General features: G+C 42.9%; 1 protein-coding gene across 1 annotated transcript; it reads right to left on the reverse strand.

The window, feature by feature from the left end:
- Positions 1-583: 583 nt before the first annotated feature.
- On the reverse strand, positions 584-21,589 carry mrps34 (mitochondrial ribosomal protein S34). Its single transcript, XM_060901933.1, has 4 exons — positions 21,505-21,589; positions 4,310-4,632; positions 4,183-4,225; positions 584-1,345 (listed from the first exon to the last, which is right to left on the reverse strand). The coding sequence occupies exons 2-4, from the start codon at positions 4,625-4,627 to the stop codon at positions 1,047-1,049; spliced, it is 660 nt and encodes a 219-aa protein (XP_060757916.1). The 5' UTR covers positions 4,628-4,632; positions 21,505-21,589; the 3' UTR covers positions 584-1,046.
- Between the last annotated feature and the right edge of the window lie 1,372 nt (positions 21,590-22,961).

Raw genomic sequence — 22,961 nt, forward strand, 5'->3', positions numbered from 1 at the left:
AGGTAGGTCTGCCTGGGGTGCATATACAGTAGCTTCTACCCAAATTTGCATAATTGCAATTAATAATGAAGATATGGAGTAATTAAGCCCTAACGAGCAGTTTCCACACAAATCGCTTCTTCTCCCTCAATTCTTCACAGATTGAGTCTTTCTGGCACGAAGGTAGGGATACCTAGGATGTATATAACTTCTACCCAGATTTGCTTAATTACAATTATTAATGAAGTTATGGACTAATTAAGCCTTAATGAGCAGTTCAATTAAAAAAAATATGCTTCTTCTCAGTCAATTCTTCGCCGTTTTGGATTCTTTCTGGCAAATAGGTCAGTATTCCTAGGGTGTATATATAGCCTCTGTATATAGCTTGCAACATTTATTGCACAAGGTGGCCCACTTTAAATCGTTCCTTCTAGACTAGACGGGGTCGGAGTGGGCTATGCTGTCACTGACGGTCTCGTTCTTTCTTGGGGGAGTTTCCACGACATCGTACAAAATCAACAGAAATGTTGAACAGTGTTGCCGTTGAAATATTGTGGCAAAAACAGGCACAACCACACCGCAGCCCAAGTCATGAGGAGAAATGTTTGTTATAATTTTGTCATTAGTATCTCATTTTTATTTATAAATAATGCAAATGCTATTATCAGAGCATGTACAGTAATAGACATCACCTAGCGAGATTACTCCTTCCTCTTTAAGGAAATACAATACAAAAAACAGCCTAAGGTTTACATAGTCTCCGAGTCATCCTTCAGTGGTCTGACTCCAAGGAATCGTCCTGGACAGTCCTAATCTTTCAACAAATGGGCAGATGATGTTTCAGCCATTCGGATTTCCCAGACATGGCTACCATGACGATATAACAGTGTTGGCATGGCATGTTAATCAGAAACGTGTTTCTCGTCTAAATATTAACGTTAGGAAACGTTGGGTAGGAAAAGTTTCTACTTTGAGATAAACCCCGTAATGAAAGGAATGCAAGAGGAATTCATTAAGGTTACTCATAAAAGGTTTGATCTTTGATCTTCAAATTTTCTGAATTCTGCTTACACGGGCGTTCCCTCCCGTTTTTGCTGTTCCTGGTTGCGGAAGTACTCTTTGCTGAGCAGCACGTCTCGTTGAAGAGGTAGGCTGGGTTCAGGAAGGGTGCTGGCGTTGACGCCGAGCTCCTTGGCTTGCTGTGCCAACATCATGGCACGCAGGAGCGGCGGGTAGCGCACGTGTCGGATGGGGGGTTCAGGGACAGGCTCGAAGCGTGTAAAGGCCTCTTCTTCGTGTTTAGGTATCAAACGCCAGTCGTGGTACATGACCTTACCTATCTCCCGCTCAGAATCTTCTTTTTTACCTAGAACACAATGTAGATGCAGGACATTGATAACCATTACATCTAATATTTATGAGATAACACCAGATGTGGATGCTTGTACATACTGATCATTGGAATTTCAACTATTTAATGGTTATTTTACAACCCCAATTCCAAAAAAAAAAAAAAAATTGGGACACTGTGTAAAACAAATAAAAACAGAATGTGAAGATCTGTAAAATCATGGAAACCCTATATTTCATTGAAAATAGTACAAAGACAACATATCAAATACTGAAAATTATTTTTTTAATATATGCTTATTTTGAATTGGATGTCAGCAACACATTTCAGAAAAGTTGGGACGGGGCAACAAAAGACTGAAAAAAAAAAAAAAAGTTGTGTAATGCTTAAAAAATAAAATAAAAATTGGTTAATTGGCAACAGGTCAGTAACATGATTGGGTACAAAATGAGCATCCCAGAGAGGCGGAGTCTCTCAGAAGTAAAGATGGGGAGGGGTTCACCGCTCCGTGAAAGACTGCGTGGGCAAACAGTGCAACAATTTAAGAATAACATTCCTCACTGTAAAACTGCAAAGAATTTGCAGATCACATCATCTATGGTACATAATATCACAAAGATTCAGAGAATCTGGAGAAATCTCTGTATGCAAGAGACAAGGCTGAAAACTGACACTGGATGCTTGTGATCTTCAGGCCCTCAGGAGACACTGCATTAAAAGCAGACACGTGTCTGTAGTGGAAATCACGGTATGGGCTCAGGAACACTTCAGAAACCCATCGTCTGTGAAAACAGTTCATTACTGCATCCACAAATGCAAGTTAAAACCAGATATAAACAATATCCAGAAACACTGCCACCTTCTCTGGGCCCGAGCTCTTTTACGATGGACTGAGAAGTAGTGGAAAATTGTCCCGAGGTCTGACGAATCAAAAGTTGAAATTATTTTTTGAAAATCATGGACACCACGTCCTCCAGGCTAAAGAGGAGAGGGACCATCCGGCTTGTTATCAGTGCACAGTTCAAAAGCCAGCATCTGTGATGGTATGAGGGTGCATTAGTGTACATGACATGGGTAGCTTGTACATCTGGGAAGACATCATTAATGCTGAATGATATATACACAAACTTCACAGCAATATGCTGCCATCCAGACAAAATCTTTTTCAGGGAAGGCCTTTCTTCTTTCAGCAAGACAATGCCAAACCACTTTCTGCACACATTAAAACTGCATGGCTCCGTAGTAAGAGAGCCCAGGTGCTAAACTGGCCTGCCTGCAGTCCAGACCTGTCTCCCATTTAAAACATTTGGTGCATTACGAAGTGCAAAATACAACAAGGGAGACCCCGAACTGTTGAGCAACTGAAATTGTGACTGGGACAACATTTCTCTTTCAAAACGACAGCAGTTGGTCTCCTCAGTTCCCAAACGTTTACAGAGTGGTGTTAAAAGTAGAGGTGATGCAACACAGTGGTAAACATACGCCTGTCCTAACTTTTCTGAAACGTGTTGCTGACATCAAATTCAAAAATAAAACGAGCATATATTTTTCAAAATCAATAAAATTTCTCAGGTTCAACATGTCGTCTTTGTACTATTTTCAATGAAATATAGGGTTTCCATGATTTGCAAATCTTCACGTTCTGTTTTTATTCACAGTTTACACAGCGTCCCAACTTTTTTGAAATTGTATGAAGTCACATCCAGATTTGTGTCTTAAAGGGCATATTCTGGACCAATTTCGTGTTTTTTTATATGAAAGTATGTCCCTTTACACACTCATCCAGAAGGGTAATTTTGCACAAGGCCATCTGTCTACAGCAGAAAAAAATAAAATAACAATGCGTCTGGAAAAATCCCAAGGGAGTCTGGAGCCAGATTCGTGACGTTACCTGCGGAAGCGCCAGCAGGCTGCGCGAGCTTTGCACGGTTTCAGTGCACAGCCTGTATAGACCAAGCGCTCCCATTTCTCTCTCATTGTCCGGTCTTTTGGGAAACGATGAGTACTAATCCCATCAAGATTGGTGTTGCTACATCCTCCTACGATACATCTGTTAACCATTTTAATAATTACGCGATAACGTTGAAGAAATGTGCAGAAAACCACCAGTTTGTTTATGAGAAAACGAGCCAGCGCTGACGTAGGATTCAGAGGGAGGCGTCACGCACGCGACGTCACGAAAATCAATGTTTGCCAGGAAATCCAAATGCCAAGTTTTTTCAGAGGCGGACCAATTCGCCTCAAATGGCTTGATTTCAACTGAATTTTTCTGGTATTGCGCAAGGTAAAAAAATTGCACAAAATGCAAAGTGTGACAGATATTTGACCAAAGTTTAATATAAAATCGGAGAATTACATTGATCTTGCTCCTGAATTTAGCCGTGATAGGCACTTTAAGACAAGCTATAGACTCTTTAGTAGAGACCAAGGCTAATCTCATATTATCCACCACATTATCAAACACTGTTTGATTCAACAATAAATATCCCATCTCATCATCTCTAGCCGCTTTATCCTTCTACAGGGTCGCAGGCAAGCTGGAGCCTATCCCAGCTGACTACGGGCGAAAGGCGGGGTACACCCTGGACAAGTCGCCAGGTCATCACAGGGCTACAATAAATATCCATTCGAGTAAAAATTGAGAGCTTAATATAGCTTCAGAAATTGGTGAGATAAACGGTGTCCTCTTTAGAGAGGGAACTAAGTAATAAGTAACCAACTAGAGCTGCTTGTTTAGTTTTTTTAAATCCCTCAAGATCATAAATTTTAAAAGCCATAAAGCTTTGCATCTGTTGGATTTCACCGAGTTATTATTGCTTTTTTTTTTTTTTTAATCGTGATTCTGTGCTTACCTTTAAATGTCAAAATACCCCACGCTTTCCCATGGTCCATATTCTACAGGAGGAAAAAAAAGACAAAATCAACAAGTTCCTAATCTTTGACTCTAAACACGCTTCATGCTTTCTGTAGGTTTCTGACCTCTGCTGTGTAGTCTACTTTCACTTTAGTTATCTTCCAGTAGCAAGGCTCCGTGTGCTCCTCCAGCCACGACTTGCATGTAAAGAGCCGTCCCACGCCAAACATGCGCATGCCAGCCAGGAGCCTGAACAGCGGAGTCTCCCTCCGCACGTCCTGCCAGGCCAGCACCGGCAGCCTCTTACCGGTGAGCGGCCGTGTCATGGTTTCATAGTCCAGGGCATAGCGCTGCGAATCCCGCGGCCGATTTTTCAGCTCTCGGTAAGCCCGGATCTTTCGGGCCATCTCAGCGATCAGTCTCAAACGCTTCTTTTTTGCCATTGTGACTAAAGAAACAACACACAAGAGAGAAAAACCTATAACATGTCAGTGTGTGTTTCAGACTGATGGCGCTCTCTCATCAGATGAATGGTACGTCATTTTTAAATCACAGGCAGGGCCGTGGTACAAATGGGCTCGCAGGGGTAAGACAGAAAGACATCATTAGGCCTGACATTTTTTTTTTTTAATTATGTGGTATAAAAGTATGTAACTTTATTAAACACTAACAGAACAAACACACAAAATTACAAATGAACTGCCATCAAATCCAATGATAAAAGCGCAACAATTTTCCAATAAGTCAACATTTTTTTAAAAACATTAGAGCCTATTCCATACAGATGTGGGGCAATAAACCCCCAGCAGAAGAGTCCAACTTTCAATTTCTATTTCATTTTACCGGCTTCAGTTCTCGCGCATTCCAATTGGTTTCTGAGTAACCTGCAATAATGTCTGATATACTGGTGATAAATTCCAGGCGTTTTCAATGTACCGGGGCCGAATACCCCCCTTTCCTCGATAAGGTTTGCATTTTTTTTTTTGGCATTCACATCAGATTATTTGCGGTTAACAAATGTATTGAGAGGCAAATTAGTTTGATGGAGCCAAGTATATCTCCACTTGCAATCAAGACAAACAGTGAAGTGAGGCTGGGGCTGACAGAGACTCAGATTGTTTGCAGGTCAAGGGGCCCACAGGGCCCCTCCTGGGAAAAAAACAGGGGCCCATTTCTACAATGGGGGGCCCAGTGATTATTCTTCAGTTGAAGCGAACCTAGTGAGCGAAGCGAGCCCAGTGAACAGCTGGGGCAGCCCAGGGGCTGTTTTTTTCTTCTCAATTCTGTTTTTTTTTTTTGGTATTAGAAGCCATATGAAGCAATGTAGATGACAAAAATCAATGCTTCAACCAAATATATTGAGATATTGTTTAATCAGTGGCAATATTTTGGAATTCAACCACAGGCCACTATATATCACATCTATATTATCTCCTCCTTGTAAATTACAGCATAAGAATGGGTTTGTTTTTTGCATGCTGTGACGGTCTAATTCTGCTTGTCTCTAATCATCACTACTTCTAATTTCATTAATTTATTTTATTAACTTGTTTTCAGTTTGGTGTAGGTCTATAGTAGTAGTAGTCACCAGTGGTAGTGGCAGTGGTAGTAGTGGTTGCTGTTGCAGTAGTTGTTGTTGAAAATCTAGGTGGGGTTTACATTAGACCGTATCAGCGGATCATCAGATTAACATTTTTAAAAACGATTAGCGTGCACACAGCAACGCCAATACACGGATATGCTAATCACATGACTAATTCGGCACGTAAGTTGAGAAATGTGTCAGTGCGGCTCATCGCTTCCTCCTCAGCGGCTGCGCTCCAAACCACTCCGCCCTGAACAGCGAGTGCCCTCTGGAGGGTGCGCACTCCGGCCCTGCGCAGCTCACAGAACGCGCGAGTGAAGTGCACGAGCAGTGATTCGGGACTGAGCCGCTGTGCGCAAGTCACTTACCACTTGCAAGTGGAAGGATGGCAAGCCTAAAGACGATCATAACTACACAATGGGCAGTATTTGCAGTATTTTCATACTTTTATACTCTTTAATGAAAGGTGATACAAGGCGGAAGTCCGCGCCGTTTTTCAGCAGTCGCGTCACATGACCAACGTCAGCGAATCAGGAAGGTGGATGTCACAGTGACGTTGTCCAATGACGACGCCAGCTAGAGCTCAGCACAGCTTATCCGCGTATTCTCAATGTTTACACAGCACCGGACCAGACACGATCTGGATTGAATACGTGGACCCTGGCGGATTCCCGTTTCCCGGCGTTTCAACGTAAACGGACAGTGCATCCGCGAAGAAAACGAGACAGATACGGTCTCATGTAAACTTGGCCCTAGTATGACTAATTACCTTGGGTATCAGGGGTATCAGTTTTTTCAGGTGAATGTACTCCCTTTCTGCCAAAGAATGACAAAATAGATGTCTCCTCTCATCTCATCATCTCTAGCCGCTTTATCCTGTTCTACAGGGTCGCAGGCAAGCTGGAGCCTATCCCAGCTGACTACGGGCGAAAGGCAGGGTACACCCTGGACAAGTCGCCAGGTCATCACAGGGCTGACACATAGACACAGACAACCATTCACACTCACATTCACACCTACGGTCAATTTAGAGTCACCAGTTAACCTAACCTGCATGTCTTTGGACTGTGGGGGAAACCGGAGCACCCGGAGGAAACCCACGCGGACACGGGGAGAACATGCAAACTCCGCACAGAAAGGCCCTCGCCGGCCACGGGGCTCGAACCCGGACCTTCTTGCTGTGAGGCGACAGCACTAACCACCACACCACCATGCCACAAAATAGATGTATTTTTTCTTTTCTTATCCATGTTTTCTTGTCTCTTTCGAATATTCATACATAGACTGTAAGACGCCACCTAGCGAAAGACTTGGATCAGGTTTTACTCGCTTGGGATGCTACAAACGGGGCGGCGTAAATACACGAACGGGTCCGACGTATATTCAATATGGCGGCGGTCAAAACAAATTCATCCGATGCTGAAATCTGTTGAATATCCAGATAATTATATTGGAAGTTGCATATTTGTGCAAGATTTTCGATACTGAGACCATGAAGTCAAGTAATACGCCACGAAACGTTCCAAATAGGGTATAAAATGCTCGCGTCCATATTGGCCCCTGCCCCTCTCGACAATGCGTTCATTATTCGAAATAGTGCGTCTTAGACGCGGGCGTGCCAACAATCTGAGTCTCTGGGCTGATTTCTTTCAAGCCCAGACTGTAGATTCATGCAGCCAATCAGTAACGGTTTAGATTATTTACTCCAACATGCTTTTTTTTTTACCCAAAGATGCATTTGGAGAATAACAAAGTAGAACTACACACTGTCCAATCAAAGTACAAATCCAACAAAAGGACAGATAGCTATCGCAAGCGCATGTTTAATAAATCTTGGTTTGAAAGAGCGGCAGCTCTTTCAGTCTTAGAGACTATTAAGATTTAGTTCATGCTTTTGTGTGCTCCAAGACAGATAGCTGTAATGCTCTGCTTTTTGGCCTTCCTAAATATTTAGTCAACAAACTTCAGACTGTCCAGAACGCTGCAGCCTGGGTTATTCATCTCATTATCTCTAGCCGCTTTATCCTGTTCTACAGGGTCGCAGGCAAGCTGGAGCCTATCCCAGCTGACTACAGGCGAAAGGCGGGGTACACCCTGGACAAGTCGCCAGGTCATCACAGGGCTGACACATAGACACAGACAACCATTCACACTCACATTCACACCTACAGTCAATTTAGAGTCACCAGTTAACCTAACCTGCATGTCTTTGGACTGTGGGGGAAACCGGAGCACCCGGAGGAAACCCACGCGGACACGGGGAGAACATGCAAACTCCACACAGAAAGGCCCTCGCCAGCCACGGGGCTCGAACCCAGACCTTCTTGCTGTGAGGCGACAGCGCTAACCACTACACCACCGTGCCGCCCCTGAGTTATTCATATGAAGGGCAAATACGATCACATAACGCCTGTCTTACAGGAGCTGGAGTTGAATTTAGAATTATGTTCAAAATTAATCTACTTACTTTTAAATGTCTGAATGGTGCTGCGCCTTCCTATCTACAAGAGCTTTTGACAGTGTATAGACCTAGAAGAACCGTACGTTCCTCTACTTCTGCTATCCGGCTTGTCCCAGTCTAATACAGACTGAACAATTATGGTTTTAGGTCTTTTTCCTTCATATGCTCTGTTTCTTTGGAATAAATTGCCTGTGTGCGCATTTCCGAGAACGTTAATGTTTTCAAAGCCAGACCTTAAGACGCATCTTTTTCGGCTCGCTTTTAATCTATAGCTGTTTAGTTTTTAGTTCTCATCTCATCATCTGTAGCCGCTTTATCCTGTTCTACAGGGTCGCAGGCAAGCTGGAGCCTATCCCAGCTGACTACAGGCGAAAGGCGGGGTACACCCTGGACAAGTCGCCAGGTCATCACAGGGCTGACACAGAGACACATGCCCCTTTTCCACCAAAGCAGTTCCAGGGCTGGTTCGGGGCCAGTGCTTAGTTTGGAACCGGGTTTTCTGTTTCCACTGACAAAGAACTGGCTCTTGGGCCAGAAAAACCGGTTCCAGGCTAGCACCAACTCTCTGCTGGGCCAGAGGAAAGAACCGCTTACGTCAGCGGGGGGGCAGAGTTGTTAAGACCAACAACAATAACAAGACCGCAAAAAACCACCATTTTTAAGCGACGAGAAGCCGCAGCTGCACAAACGCGAAGTCATCCATTATTATTATTATTGTTGTTGTTGCTGCTGCTTCTTCTGTGTTGTTTTTGCTTCGATATTCGCGCCAAGGTTTATGCAAACGTAGCGACGTAACTGACGTATACAGCGACGTAACTGACGTGGCTTCCCTTAGCACCGCGAGCTATGGAAAAGCAAACTGGTTCTCAGCTGGCTCGCAAGTTGAACGAGTTGTGAACCAGCACCAGCACCGGCCCAGAACCAGCCCTGGAACTGATTTGGTGGAAAAGGGGTAACCGACAACCATTCACACTCACACCTACGGTCAATTTAGAGTCACCAGTTAACCTAACCTGCATGTCTTTGGACTGTGGGGGAAACCGGAGCACCCAGAGGAAACCCACGCGGACACAGGGAGAACATGCAAACTCCACACAGAAAGGCCCTCGCCGGCCACGGGGCTCGAACCCGGACCTTCTTACTGAGGCGACAGCGCTAACCACTACACCACCGTGCCGCCAGCCTTTTAATTAGTTATTGAATTATTTACTAGTTTGTGATTGTAAAGCGCTTAGAACATTTGTACAGGTGCTATATAAACTGTAAATATTAGTATACAGCTGTTCTGTTTACAATGTCTGGTACCCAGACAAAACATGGCATGAACATTAGAGGTTTAAACATGAAACAAAAATTTAAATTACAAATGCAGCTGCCTGTCTGTCTCTGTGTGTGTGTGTGTATAATATTATACACTTATATCATCAATAAGACCTTGTAAAATAATGTACAGGATGTATTCAGTCACGTGACCTTTGCTTACAAGTTTACTTCTGGTGAATGAAGTGGTGGTCAGGCAAACTGATTTGGTGATCATTATGAAAGAGCGAAACCGTGTCCGACTATTTTCGCAGTTCAGAAGCCAATGCACGGCCAAGATACCTTCAGAAAAATTGCTCTTTGCAATGGGATCGATCCTGACATGCTAGTAAAGAAGGATTTTTTCCTACGAGTTGGAAAATTATTCATCCATTGAGTTCCTGACATCTCAAACTACCTGGTGCTGCAGACGACATTCTACACGGACAAACAAACAAAAACCTGGAAGAGCATGGAGGTGTGCAACTTTTTATATGTGGCTGGGTTAAAGATCTGAGGATCAGGACACTACAAGATAAATCCTGTATCGTTTAGGCCCGGGTAAGTAGGAATTTTTGGGCTTTTTGTACACGTCTTTGCAATGTTTGTTAGGAGGACGCTACAAGTTTTAATAATGGGTGTAAACAAACCACAGCTGCTTGACTCTCAATCCTTCCTGCTCTTCTCTTCTGGGTAAATCATTCATAAAGATCCACAGAAACCCCTTTAAAGGGGAACTGAAGTCATTTTTAAAGTGCATATCCTGGACCAATTTCGTTTTTTTTTTTAATATGAGAGTTTACACACTCATCCAGAAGGGTAATTTTGCACAAGGCCATCTGTCTACAGCAGAAAAAAATAAAATAACAAAATGCGTCTGGAAAAATCCCAAGGGAGTCTGGAGCCAGATTCGTGACGTTACCTGCGGAAGCGCCAGCAGGCTGCGCGAGCTTTGCACGGTTTCAGTGCACAGCCTGTGTAGACCAAGCGCTCCCATTTCTCTCTCATTGTCCGGTCTTTTGGGAAACGATGAGTACTAATCCCATCAAGATTGGTGTTGCTACACCCTCCTATGATACATCTGTTAACCATTTTAATAATTACGCGATAACGTTGAAGAAATTTGCAGAAAACCACCAGGTCATTTTCTCAAACAAACCAGTGCTGACGTAGGATTCAGAGGGAGGCGTCCCGCACGCGATGTCATGAAAATCAACGTTTTCCGGGAAATCCAAATGCCAAGTTTTTTCAGAGGCGGACCAATTCGCCTCAAATGGCTTGATTTCAACTGAAGTTTTCTGGTATTGCGCAAGGTAAAAAAATTGCACAAAATGCAAAGTGTGACCAATATTTGACCAAAGTTTAATATAAAATAGGAGAATTACATTGATCTTGCTCCTGAATTTACCCGTGATAGGCACTTCAAACTTGCTTTATTTCTTAATTAACTTAATAAGCTTTCGGTTTTATCATCATGACTTGTATTGGCATATCATATTACACTTATCGGCCTTTTCGGTTTTTAGCCATGTTGAAGAAGAAACCTTTATTTGTCACATACACACTTCAAGCACAGTAAAATTCATCCTCTGCTTTTAACCCATCTGAAGCAGTGAACACACGCGCACACTTAGAGCAGTGGGCAGCCACACCAGAGCGCCCAGGGAGCAGTCAGGGGTTCGGTACCTTGCTCAAGGGCACCTCAGCCCAAGGCCGCCCTACATCAACCTAACTGCATGTCTTTGGACTGTGGGGGAAACCGGAGCACCCGGAGGAAACCCATGCAGACACGGGGAGAACATGCAAACTCCACACAGAAAGGCCCTCGCCGACCGCTGGGTTCGAACCCGGAACCTTCTTGCTGTGAGGTGACCGTGCTAACCACTACACCCGCCATGGTGAAATGTAGTTCGTTTGGTCCACGGCAGGCGTCGCTTATCTGCGCGATCTTCACAAGACTTGTGCGAGACTTCAAATGTGAAGTGTCAGCGCCGCCATTTTGAAAACTGTTTACACAGCGGCCAGATCACCATATGATTCCAATTTAGATTAATTCTGAGATTTGCCAGCTTCATCAGTGATGGAGATTATTCCATACGACTTCAAACCAATGTGGAGTACAGAAGAGTTGGAAAGACGACAGGATAAGGACGAGTCCGTCGCACCGGTATTTACGTCATTACTGTTGCATAAGGGTTGTTTGACAATCAAGGTACGCAAGCTAAAAATCACATTTAACACTTATCTTCAATATCAAAAGGCTTGACTAAATAAACTTGGTTGTTTATTGTAGCCCTGTGATAGCTCTATTTACCATGCAAAAAAACATTTGGTGATAACGTTATTTTTGGTGAATGTTTGGCAATATGTGTCATATTTAGCACAATTACTCGTGTCATTTAGAAAAAGTGCTTTTTTGACCACAGGTAGCTCCAAAAGGGATGCACTTAAATCATTCTTTATACCATAAAACAAATATTTGGTTCCATATCATTGGAAACATAGTTAAGTTTTAATGTTGAACGCCAGTAAGTTTTCAGACTATTTTGATCAAATTAGGATGTAATTGTGTAAAAAAAATGTCCTCTCCAAGACAGCTAATTTTTCAATATAAAATAACATCTAAAATGATTATTTTCATCCTAAAATGTGGTCAAGATATTGGGAAATAAATATTAGAGACAACTAACACAAAGCTTACAGCCTTATATTTAAAAGCACTATGGAAGTAGTGGATTCTGAATTGTCAAAAAAAAAAAAAAAAAGTCCTCTCCGAGAATCACTTCATTTGTTTCTCCCATCTTATAGCAGATTACACAAAACTACCATACACACGTCAAAAAATTACCTGAAATCTGTTCTTTAACTTGTCCTTCACTTAAAAACGTACAAGAACCAGTTTGAATCAATTTGAATTTTGGACCCCTGTGACACAAACTTTGTACCCTGATTGTAAAACAACCCATAATTAAAACATGCCAGATCAGGCTGCTGGTGGGTTTTCAAAATAATAAATACAGACATGTATTTTTGTGATAAATACATTATACTGAACACATTTCCCACGTAATCCTCACTAAGTTTTCGGACAGCACTACAAAATGGCGTCTCCACTATATAGTGAGTAGGGAGCGATTTCGGACACAGGGAAAACTTCCGACTTGATTACGTCAGCATTTGAAAGAGGGCACGCGCGTCTTTTGACAACGCTGGCAGATGTTGGTCGCTTTGATTTCCGCTGTACGTTTTACTTCCGCCCTACGATGTCTCGCACAGGTCTCAGCGAATCTCGTTTACGGCCATTGCTTTGACGAATGGACTGATATATCACATAGCATATTTCAAACACTCATAACTTGCTATAACAGTGACAAAATGGTTGTCAGAAATGCATTCCTACATTTTATAAAATTAGATAAATAGAATTTTAATTTTAAAATAAAAAAATTGCCTTCAGTTCCCCTTTAAAGACCTGGGTATTGGTGAAACAGGACGGAGAAGTGATCACGGCTCACTGCAACTGCATGGCTAGGGAAGCAGGTTCATCCTGTTAACTCATGAGCTCTGCTTTTATGTTTACGTGGATTGTCTCGATTATCTTCTCTCTCTAGTTCAATGTCCGAGACCAATCTACACAATTGTCCTTGTAAAGATTGCTAGGACATCCTGATAAATAACACGAAGGTGGTGTAGTGGTTAGCACTGTCGCTTCACAGCAAGAAGGTTCTGGGTTTGAGCCAAGTGCCCGACAGGGGCCTTTCTGTGTGGAGTTTGCATGTTCTCCTCGTGTCTACGTGGGTTTCCTCCGGGTTGTTTGTTTGTTTGTCCCCCACAGTTCAAAGACATGCGGTTTAGGGTAACATAGGACGGCCTTGGGCTGAAGTGAAAAAATAAGCTCAGTAATCTGTCTTTCAAAGTTGATCCATTATTTTGGGGTGCCAAATAGTGTAAATATCAAATTTGAGCTTTATGCTTCCATTCAGAGCTGATATATTGCTTTCTGAATATGCAAATACAGGTTCAAAATTGGTTCGCGCCATGTTACGGTACCCTACATTGCAAATTTTTTTCACTATGAAGGCATTTGAGCTAGATAAAAAAAATTGACAAAGTTGTAATATCAAAATGCTCTCCACAAAAAAAATTATGAAGTGGCTGAGCACTTGCCCACATGGTCAAATCATAAAGAGACTGGAGGCCTATTTTTGACATTCTACGATCATGTTCGATTTTCAAGAGTCAATAATTCAAAAACCCTTCAAGTTATGACCACAATGTTTTACACACAATTAGTACCCCACATGTGTATTCTACAATATGAAGATTATCCATTGAATCCCTTCTTTAGTACAGCTCTTTGAAATTTTGTAATTTTTTGCGAGAATGGACAAACTGCCATTTTTGTGATGCTACAGAATGGAAAAGTTAGCTCCGTATCCCATTTCTGAAATTTACTACTGTATCTGGGGTGCTCAAATAGGGTGTATTCCAAATTTGAGCTTTATATCTGCATTTTTAGCTGAGATAATGTCTTTTAAAAATGAAAAAAGCTCAAAATGCATCCGTGAGTGTAAAATAGGATTGTGGGTACCCTTATTAAAAAAAATTATATCTAAAAAAACTACTTGGAATTAAGCAGAAATATTTTGCATGTGTTCAGACATATATGTGGGTACTTGTAAAAAAAAAAAAAAAAAACCCATGAGAATCCGAGTCGGTGACCTGGGAAGATTTTGGAAAATCTGATGATTTCACACGGAATGACCCAATGTGACTCATCTCATCTCATTACCTCTAGCCACTTTATCCTTCTACAGGGTCGCAGGCAAGCTGGAGCCTATCCCAGCTGACTACGGGCGAAAGACAGGGTACACCCTGGACAAGTCACCAGGTCATCACAGGGCTGACACATAGACACAGAACCATTCACACTCGCATTCACACCTACGGTCAATTTAGAGTCACCAGTTAACCTAACCTGCATGTCTTTGGACTGTGGGGGAAACCGGAGCACCTGGAGGAAACTCACGTGGACACGGGGAGAACACGCAAACTCCACACAGAAAGGCCCTCGCCGGCCCCGGGGCTCGAACCCGGACCTTCTTGCTGTGAGGCGGCAGCGCTAACCACTACACCACCGTGTCGCCTCAATGTGACTCTCTTCGTGCAATAATTTATAATGTACAATACTTTATAATGTGGGCGGCACAGTGGTGTAGTGGTTAGCGCTGTCGCCTCACAGCAAGAAGGTCCTGGGTTCGAGCCCCGTGGCCGGCGAGGGCCTTTCTGTGTGGAGTTTGCATGTTCTCCCCGTGGGTTTCCTCCGGGTGCTCCGGTTTCCCCCACAGTCCAAAGACATGCAGGTTAGGTTAACTGTTGACTCTAAATTGACCGTAGGTGTGAATGTGAGTGTGAATGGTTGTCTGTGTCTATGTGTCAGCCCTGTGATGACCTGGCGACTTGTCCAGGGTGTACCCCGCCTTTCGCCCGTAGTCAGCTGGGATAGGCTCCAGCTTGCCTGCGACCCTGTAGAACAAGATAAAGCAGCTAGAGATAATGAGAGGAGATGAGACTTTATAATGTGACTCTCTCTGTACAATACATCACTCCACAATGTGAAATACAACACATACACCTCAGGACTGTGCACCTTACCCCCTCACCTTTTTTTTTTTTTTTCCTCTACACGCTGTTTGCACTGTTATTGTAGTTGCTTTTAATCTAGGAGCACTTGCATGTGACGTCACAGCCGATCCAGATTGTGACAGACGCCATTTTGTCGGTCAAACGCCATATTTCCACCTTCTACTTCTGGTTCTACCTTTTCTTCTGGAAAACCCTACTATATACAATTCTACTACAACGGCTGCGGCTACAAGCTCTCCCTACCTGTGCACATTTATGTTTTTTGTGTGTATTTTTGCGTGTTGTTCGTCTGTACCGGACTTCAATATCCACTACAACCGTATGGACTTACTGGACCCTGGTTTCCAGCAGAAAATGACGGTTTGTACCGATTTCCATCGCATGCACAACATTCCGGACGAGATAGTGAGACCAGCAGGGTCTCCGTGGATTGTTATCGGAAGCAAAGCGAAGGAGGCGGCGCCGGGAGCGGAAGCAAAAGAGAGGCTGCAGAGCCGGCCTGTTGACTAAGCTCAGAAAACAGCCACTCAAACCTCCACTGCTAAGCCTCTACCTCTCCAACGCCAGATCCATGGTAAACAAGACGGACGATTTGGAATTACAGCTGGAATTACCTTATTCTAGTCTATAATCAGCTGGTCAGTGCTATACTCAATACTTAAGTGACTTACCCGTCCAATGAGGATTATTTTCTTGTTTACAAGATGCCACATCTGAGTCGCTGACAAATCCTGAGTTTCTGTAAAGATAACTGTGCAGAGATTTATAAGCACGCAGTGCTTCACCACTGAACAGCGAGGGAAAGTTGATGAGGTAAATCATACACGTCCGGGTATTCCGCTGGCAGTTCAAAATCCGGTTGTGAAAACTCCGTCCGGTAAGCCATAAGGGTCACTAATCTGTAGATCGCTTATTTTAGACACATATCTAGTTATCTGTTCATTAGAAAAATGAGCCGTGTAGTCCGTCGGTTGAAACTGATCCATTCTGTACACGAGTGCAGCAGTATTCAGCGGTGTTTTTGACCAACAAGATGGCGGTTGTGTACTTTCCGGTCACGTGACTGCAGGATCTCTATAGTGACAATAAAGGCATTCTATTCCATTTCTTACTGAGGCATTGACAATATCCAGATGTGTTTGGCAACACAATCAATCCTTGGTTAAACTACAATCATGATGAGTATGTGACATTACAAACTCCTGCTTAGTAGCTACAGAGCCCAGAGGCATCAGGTGTGGATTTAGGACAAACAAACAATCTAGTCTTACATTAAAAAAATAACATATAGGTACGCGCACATCTCCGATCTAGCTGCCGCCATTTTGTTCCATTCCCAGTGTGACCGCGTTCTGAGGAGCGCCGATGGGTATCCCCTAAGAAATCACGTTTCGGATTGGTCAAAAGCACGGAAATCCGGGGATTCCCATTTAATGACGTAGTTTAGTACCCGGTTGATGACCAGAGGCAGTCTTGTTCGCTTCCATTGAAGATTTCTCCACTTTATCAGGCATTGAAAATTTTGTCCGATTTCAACAAAGTGAAACTACCGTTTATCGATTTTGGACATATTTGAAAGGTAGGTGGTCTCTTAGTATTATGTTTAATCTTTCTTGTCAGCAAGTTTGATGGTGATTGGTTCGTTAAAACTTGGTTTTCTGTCAGCCTCAAAATGCATACCCCTCACGCTCATCCCCGTCTGCCATATTGAAATCGTTGGAAATTTGTCCATGTTCCATCGGCATTTTCTCTAATTAAAATATGATGAACTGCAAATAAACTGGGCCAGTATCCTTCATCAATACCTAAAGACATTATAAATTCGCATATTTTGAATGATCATGGTCTAGGGGACCCAATGATTAGAGATTTAGAACGTGTTCTGCAAGCTGTCCACTGGTGCTGAATATGCGAGTTCAGGTCACGTGATCACTTTCCCAGTGGCTCATTGGCTGATCTCGTTTGTTTTGTAAACAAACTGCACATGTTTCTCATATGTCATTGTTGATTGAAATGGTTTTGGTAGTTAAAATCGGTATATTCATTGGAATGTCAAATTGGTCATGAGACTTCATTAATGCAAAGTGAAATAAATTATTATAATTAATTTTTTTCTGATTCAGCATGCCTCCCAAAAAGAAAGAGACATGGTTTCGTAGTCCGGAGGAAAAACCTGGGATTGCAAAGCAGCATCTCCTGGATGTGTTTGCTCAGTTGCCTGCGCAGAGTACCTCCTTCTTAAATGGACATGTTCTCTTCTTGTTTGTCTTAGAATGTAAGAGCAGTCGGGCCATGACAGAAAGAAAACTTTACGAATTAATTGATCAGTCATCAATGGACGCCACACAACGCAGTCGATTATCATCACACTTGAAGGTTGAGATAAAGAAACTCGTTGATAAAACACTGGGCAAATTCAAGTGTCTCTCCAATGCAGAGCAGTTCAGGAAATTTAGTTCCATATGCCAGCAGTTGTTTTGTTTAACCCCTCAGTCAGATAATCAAGATCAACCAGTACTTCCAGAGACTCAATCATCAGGTGCAGATCAGTCTGATGGGAGGGAATTACTGGTGCCAGTGAATCCAAGTGTGATTGTGCAACTACCTGCTCCATCTCCAATAAAAACCAGACAGCTATCCAAATGCACGAGGTGTAAATCAATTCGCAAGGATATGGTTATCCTTCGTGGGAAAATGGAGCACATGCAGAAAACCATTCGGTGTGATACATCTTTGATTTCATGTGCTAAGAAGTATAAGAAAGTATCAATTAAAAGACTTAACCAAACACTGAAAAGAAAAGAGGCTCAATTAGTTCGGGTCAAAGAAAAACTTAATAGTAGTGATCTTGCCGATGAGCTTAGATCTGCCCGGGGAAGTGTTAGTACACTGAAGAAAAAGAACAAAAAAAAAAAAAAATGAAGTACCACAAGGAAGCCAGGAGAAAAGCACTTGACTTTTCATCGCCAAGTCCAACTGGAGAGAGTGATGAAGGCATGATTCTAGATCTAGTGGGAAAGCTTCATGACTTGGAAAATGAAAAATGTATTCTTGAGGAAAAAGTTGATTTGATGGAGGGTGTTCTTGAAACCAAGTCTGACCAGAAATCTTACTCTGCAGACATGAGGATGATGGTATTTGATGCATTGGTGAATCAAGTGCCTACAAATTGTGTCCCGAAGTTAATAGAGAACTTCGCTCGCCGTTGCAAGGTGAAACTTGAAGCAATACCGCATAGATCTACAGTAGAATCTATGGCGAGAGAACTTGGTGTGATCAGTGAATACCAAGCAGCAGAGGCTTTGCTTTCCAGTGAGGATTCCACTTTAGGCTTTGACACCACGACGCAAGAACACGTTCATGTTAACGAAATTCACTTCACTACCGAAGAAAGTTGTTACTCCATTGCAATTGATGAACTTCCCGGAGGAACGGCTGAGGACTATGCTACTCATGTCACTGATTCTATTGATAATTTGGCTAATGTTTACTCCTATTTTGAATCACAGGATTTTCAGGGAACAAGAAGTAAACTAATTCAGAATGTCACCAATACGTTAACAGATCGCTGTGCGGCAAATCATGCAGCAATAAGGATAGTGAATGCAGCATGGAATAAAACCTTGACAGAACTTAACTGCCACCTGCATCCACTAGACTCAGTGGCCACAAAAGTCCGGGCTTCATTGAAAACGTATGAAAGAAATGGTAATATTCCAAAGAAGATTCTGGGGTCAGATTGTCTTGCTGGGGACCTGGTCGTACAAATCAACAAACTGCATTATAAAAACAGTAAGGGCGATCCAAAGGGATTTGTGATCTTTCTGGAAGCGAATGGTTTACCCCGTGGTCTGCTGCCCCGTTACCGTGGCAATCGCCTCCATATATTTTTCCATATTTGTGGCACCCTAGTGCAGTACCATTCACTTTTTGCAGAACTGTTCCAGAAGGGGACCTCTTGTAGTGGACCACGGTCAAGTATTGCAGCAGACTTCTCACTGGAAACTGCTCATGTAGAGATGCAGGTTGTTGGCTTAATAGGAAAGTTGTTGACTGGGCCTTGGATGGCTCGATTCTACACATCAGCTGCTACCGAAATTAACCACATTGATGGTATTTCTTGTGTGAAGACTGTCGTTTCGGAACTGAAAGACCAGGAGCGTGAACCTCGAGGCACCTTGACACGATGTACGGATTTTTTTTGGAAACGACTTGTCCATGGCTGATGGAACTCTTCTCCAGTTGAGGGAGTCTCCCAAGGATAAAGATGTATTTGACGACATGATGAATTGCCGCCAAGCTATCATTGATGTTCTACAAAAACAATATAAGAAATACTTAGAAATTGACATTACGGAACAATTACAGAAGGAGACCAAGTCAGCACGTTCACATAATATAGATAGCGAGCAAATGATGGGCATGTTTAGTGCTGCACGAAAAAAGGCACCGGCAGCAACACTTTGCTACATTTCATCCAAACTTAGAGCTCAGAAGAATGGAACTGTTGAATATCTCGATTCTCTTGAGGGAAAGCGTTGTAGACTATTGAAAATGGCTGTAAGCTTTGGCAAGAAGCAGAGAATCAGAAGAAGAAAAAGGATGAAAGATCTGATGGTTGAACTTTCAAAGCGGCAGGCTGACAAAGGACAAGAACGGGATAGTGCAGCCAGAAAGAAACTGGAAAAGAGACTAAAATCCATGGACATCAGTCTAATTCCAGAAGAGTTTCCACAGCTCAGTGAGGACAAGCAAGAGAACTTGATTGATTTGCTAAGTGGGAAGGCCATAGGGAGGGATATTGGACATTTGTGGTATGAAGAAGGAGAGCTGGCTTTATACAAGGGGAGGATTAAGAAAGTTGTTGGAAGAGGTAAGAGGAAAGTGTACGAGGTTGGATACTCTGTCTCTGGGACAACAGTGGATGATGATGAGGTGGACTATGAAATGAGTTTTTCTGGGGGTGTCGTGGCTCAGGTGGAGGGGGCGTCGTGGCTCAGGTGGAGGGGGCGTCGTGGCTCAGGTGGATGGGGCGCCGTGGCTCAGGTGGATCCGGGGACCCGGGTTCGGTTCCGGCCCGAGGTCATTTCCCGATCCCTCCCCGTCTCTCTCACTCTCCTGCTCGTTTCCTGTCTCTGTCCTGTCCAATAAAAGGTGGAAAAAGCCCCCCCCAAAAAAAAAAAATCTTTAAAAAAAAAAAAAAGAAATGAGTTTTTCCTTCTCTGGCAGCTGACTTTATTATGGATGATCTCACAATGTAAGCCTAGTGCTTACAATGTTACATAATGATAATTCATGGATTAGGATACAGAAATGTAGAGGACATTCTTTGCAATACAATTATAATTAATCGGGAATATAATTATCGATGAAAAAGGACCGTCATGAACATGTACAGGTAATTGGTTAATAGCTTTAATTACTGATTACTAATTAATAATAATGGTTGCATTTTCCTTCAATTTTCAGTGTTTTAGTACTCTAATATCTGTTTTTATTGCATTTTGGAGACCCAAGTTTTCACAGACTCGAAGAAGGATTTTTCCCACGGTGTTTATTTCAGATGAACCGACTAATTACCCTAATTACTGATTCTAATTAGGGGTTAATTACCATAATACTAACTTAAATTTTCTTTTTCCTTTAATGGCATAGAAACAGTCAGAAATCGTCTCTTTGGGACTCTTTGGGCTCTATTGTTTTATTGTTAATTGATAGAAACAAAAGGGATGCCACTTAGGAATCTTTAAATTTCCATAACTTCCTTAATATTGATCTAGGTGTCATTTTGAAGGTCTTTTCCAGCTCTATCTTACTCATCTCATTATCTGTAGCCGCTTTATCCTGTTCTACAGGGTCGCAGGCAAGCTGGAGCCTATCCCAGCTGACTACGGGCGAAAGGCGGGGTACACCCTGGACAAGTCTCCAGGTCATCACAGGGCTGACACAGACAACCATTCACACTCACATTCACACCTACGGTCAATTTAGAGTCACCAGTTAACCTAACCTGCATGTCTTTGGACTGTGGGAGAAACCGGAGCACCCGGAGGAAACCCACGCGGACACGGGGAGAACATGCAAACTCCGCACAGAAAGGCCCTCGCCGGCCCCGGGGCTCGAACCCAGGACCTTCTTGCTGTGAGGCGACAGCGCTAACCACTACACCACCTGCTCTATCTTACTATTTCCTCAAACCAGCCATATGAGTGTTCTGAAATTTTTGGTCACATACCTATAATATACACACAAACAGCACAATGCTCGGAAACGTAAAACAAACAACACGCACACACGTGATTACAACAAGAATAACACACTTCTCTTACCTCTTTTATTTGACTTGACCTCCACAAACGCAACTTCCGGTACTGTGGCAGCAAAGTAAGTAGTTCGTGCGGAAACGGAGCTACAGCTCCAAGAGTGCTTCTTCTTCTTCGGGGTTTTAAGGCAGCCGGCATCCTAAAAAGTTGCATTGCTGCCACCTACTGAACTAAAAACGCAGCGCACTAAATTCTACCATATAGGCCAGTGTCCATTAAAAACTGGAAAAAAGGTCTTCTTCTCTTCCCACTTGACCCCATGTTCAACACACTTTTCAGAGAAACCTCTTCCAGACCAATCTCCATCAGCTGTCTGACCAGTTCTTGCCTTTGGCAATCGTATTTCCCACAAGAGAGTAACACATGATGTACAGTCTCCATTTCCTGGCAGGAACAATTGGTGCATAATCCAGTCTGATGTTTTCCCAAAATAAATAAGGTACTGTTCAGAAATGTGTGTCCAATTCTCAATCTAGAAATAATAACATTCTCCTTCCGTTTGCCTCCTCCTCTTTTGTAAACCTGAACTGAGTCTGTTACTCTACTAGCAAGTGAAAAAAAGTGTCTGCCCTTCTGTTCTTGCTCCCAACGTGACTGCCAACTCAAAATTATCTCTTGCCATACAATGCTTTTACCCTCTGACTTAGATAGGTGTATGTGGACATCGTGTCTTTTTTGGCTGCCTTCTTGGCCAACTTATCAGCCTTTTCATGTAATGAAATGCCCACATGTGCCGGGACCCATAAAAATGACACCTCCACGCCCCTCCTCTTGGCATCCCTAATTTCCATCAGGACTTCATAGATCAAATCTTGCCGGCTCTTTGACAACCCCTTACCAAGACTACTGATAACTGACACACTGTCACTACAAATCAGCACTTTCTTATTCTGGAGTTGTTCGGCCTACTGCACAGCCATCAGGATGGCATATAATTCTACTGTAAAAACACTTAAAAAGTCTGAGGTTCGCTCCAAGAGTTCCTAGCTCTTCTCGTAAAATGTACGCTTTTTTTAAATTAAATAAATATACAAAATTAATTTACATAAATATACAAAATGTAATTTATGTAAATGTCTTTTTTTTTTTTAGAAATACACAATATACTGAATAAACATTTTGTATTTGATAGTTTATGAGGTACGTCTACTACATGGGTTCTCAAACCTTTTGCAGCTGCATGTAAATAAGAAAGAAAGCACAACTTTATTCATCACACACTTGTGAAATTCCTCTCTGCATTTAACCCATCTGAAGCAGTGAACACACACACACCCAGAGCAGTGGGCAGCCATGCTAACAGCGCCCAGGGAGCAGTTGGGAGTTAGGTGCTTCGCTCAAGGGCACCCCAGCCAAGGCCGTCCCATATTAACCTAACCTGCACGTCTTTGGACTGTGGGGGAAACCGGAGCACCCGGAGGAAACCCACATAGACACGGGGAGAACATGCAAACTCCACACAG

The sequence above is a fragment of the Neoarius graeffei genome, chromosome 20, assembly GCF_027579695.1.
Source record: "Neoarius graeffei isolate fNeoGra1 chromosome 20, fNeoGra1.pri, whole genome shotgun sequence".
Classification (NCBI taxonomy): domain Eukaryota; kingdom Metazoa; phylum Chordata; class Actinopteri; order Siluriformes; family Ariidae; genus Neoarius; species Neoarius graeffei.

Excerpts from the sequence above, each read along its gene's own strand:
- mrps34 (XM_060901933.1), bottom strand. The coding sequence starts at position 4,627 with ATGGCAAAAAAGAAGCGTTTGAGACTGATCGCTGAGATGGCCCGAAAG. Across the intron at positions 4,226-4,309 it reads AAGTAGACTACACAGCAGAG|AATATGGACCATGGGAAAGC; the intron begins GTCAGAAACCTA and ends TTCCTCCTGTAG. Across the intron at positions 1,346-4,182 it reads GGGTATTTTGACATTTAAAG|GTAAAAAAGAAGATTCTGAG; the intron begins GTAAGCACAGAA and ends ATTGTGTTCTAG.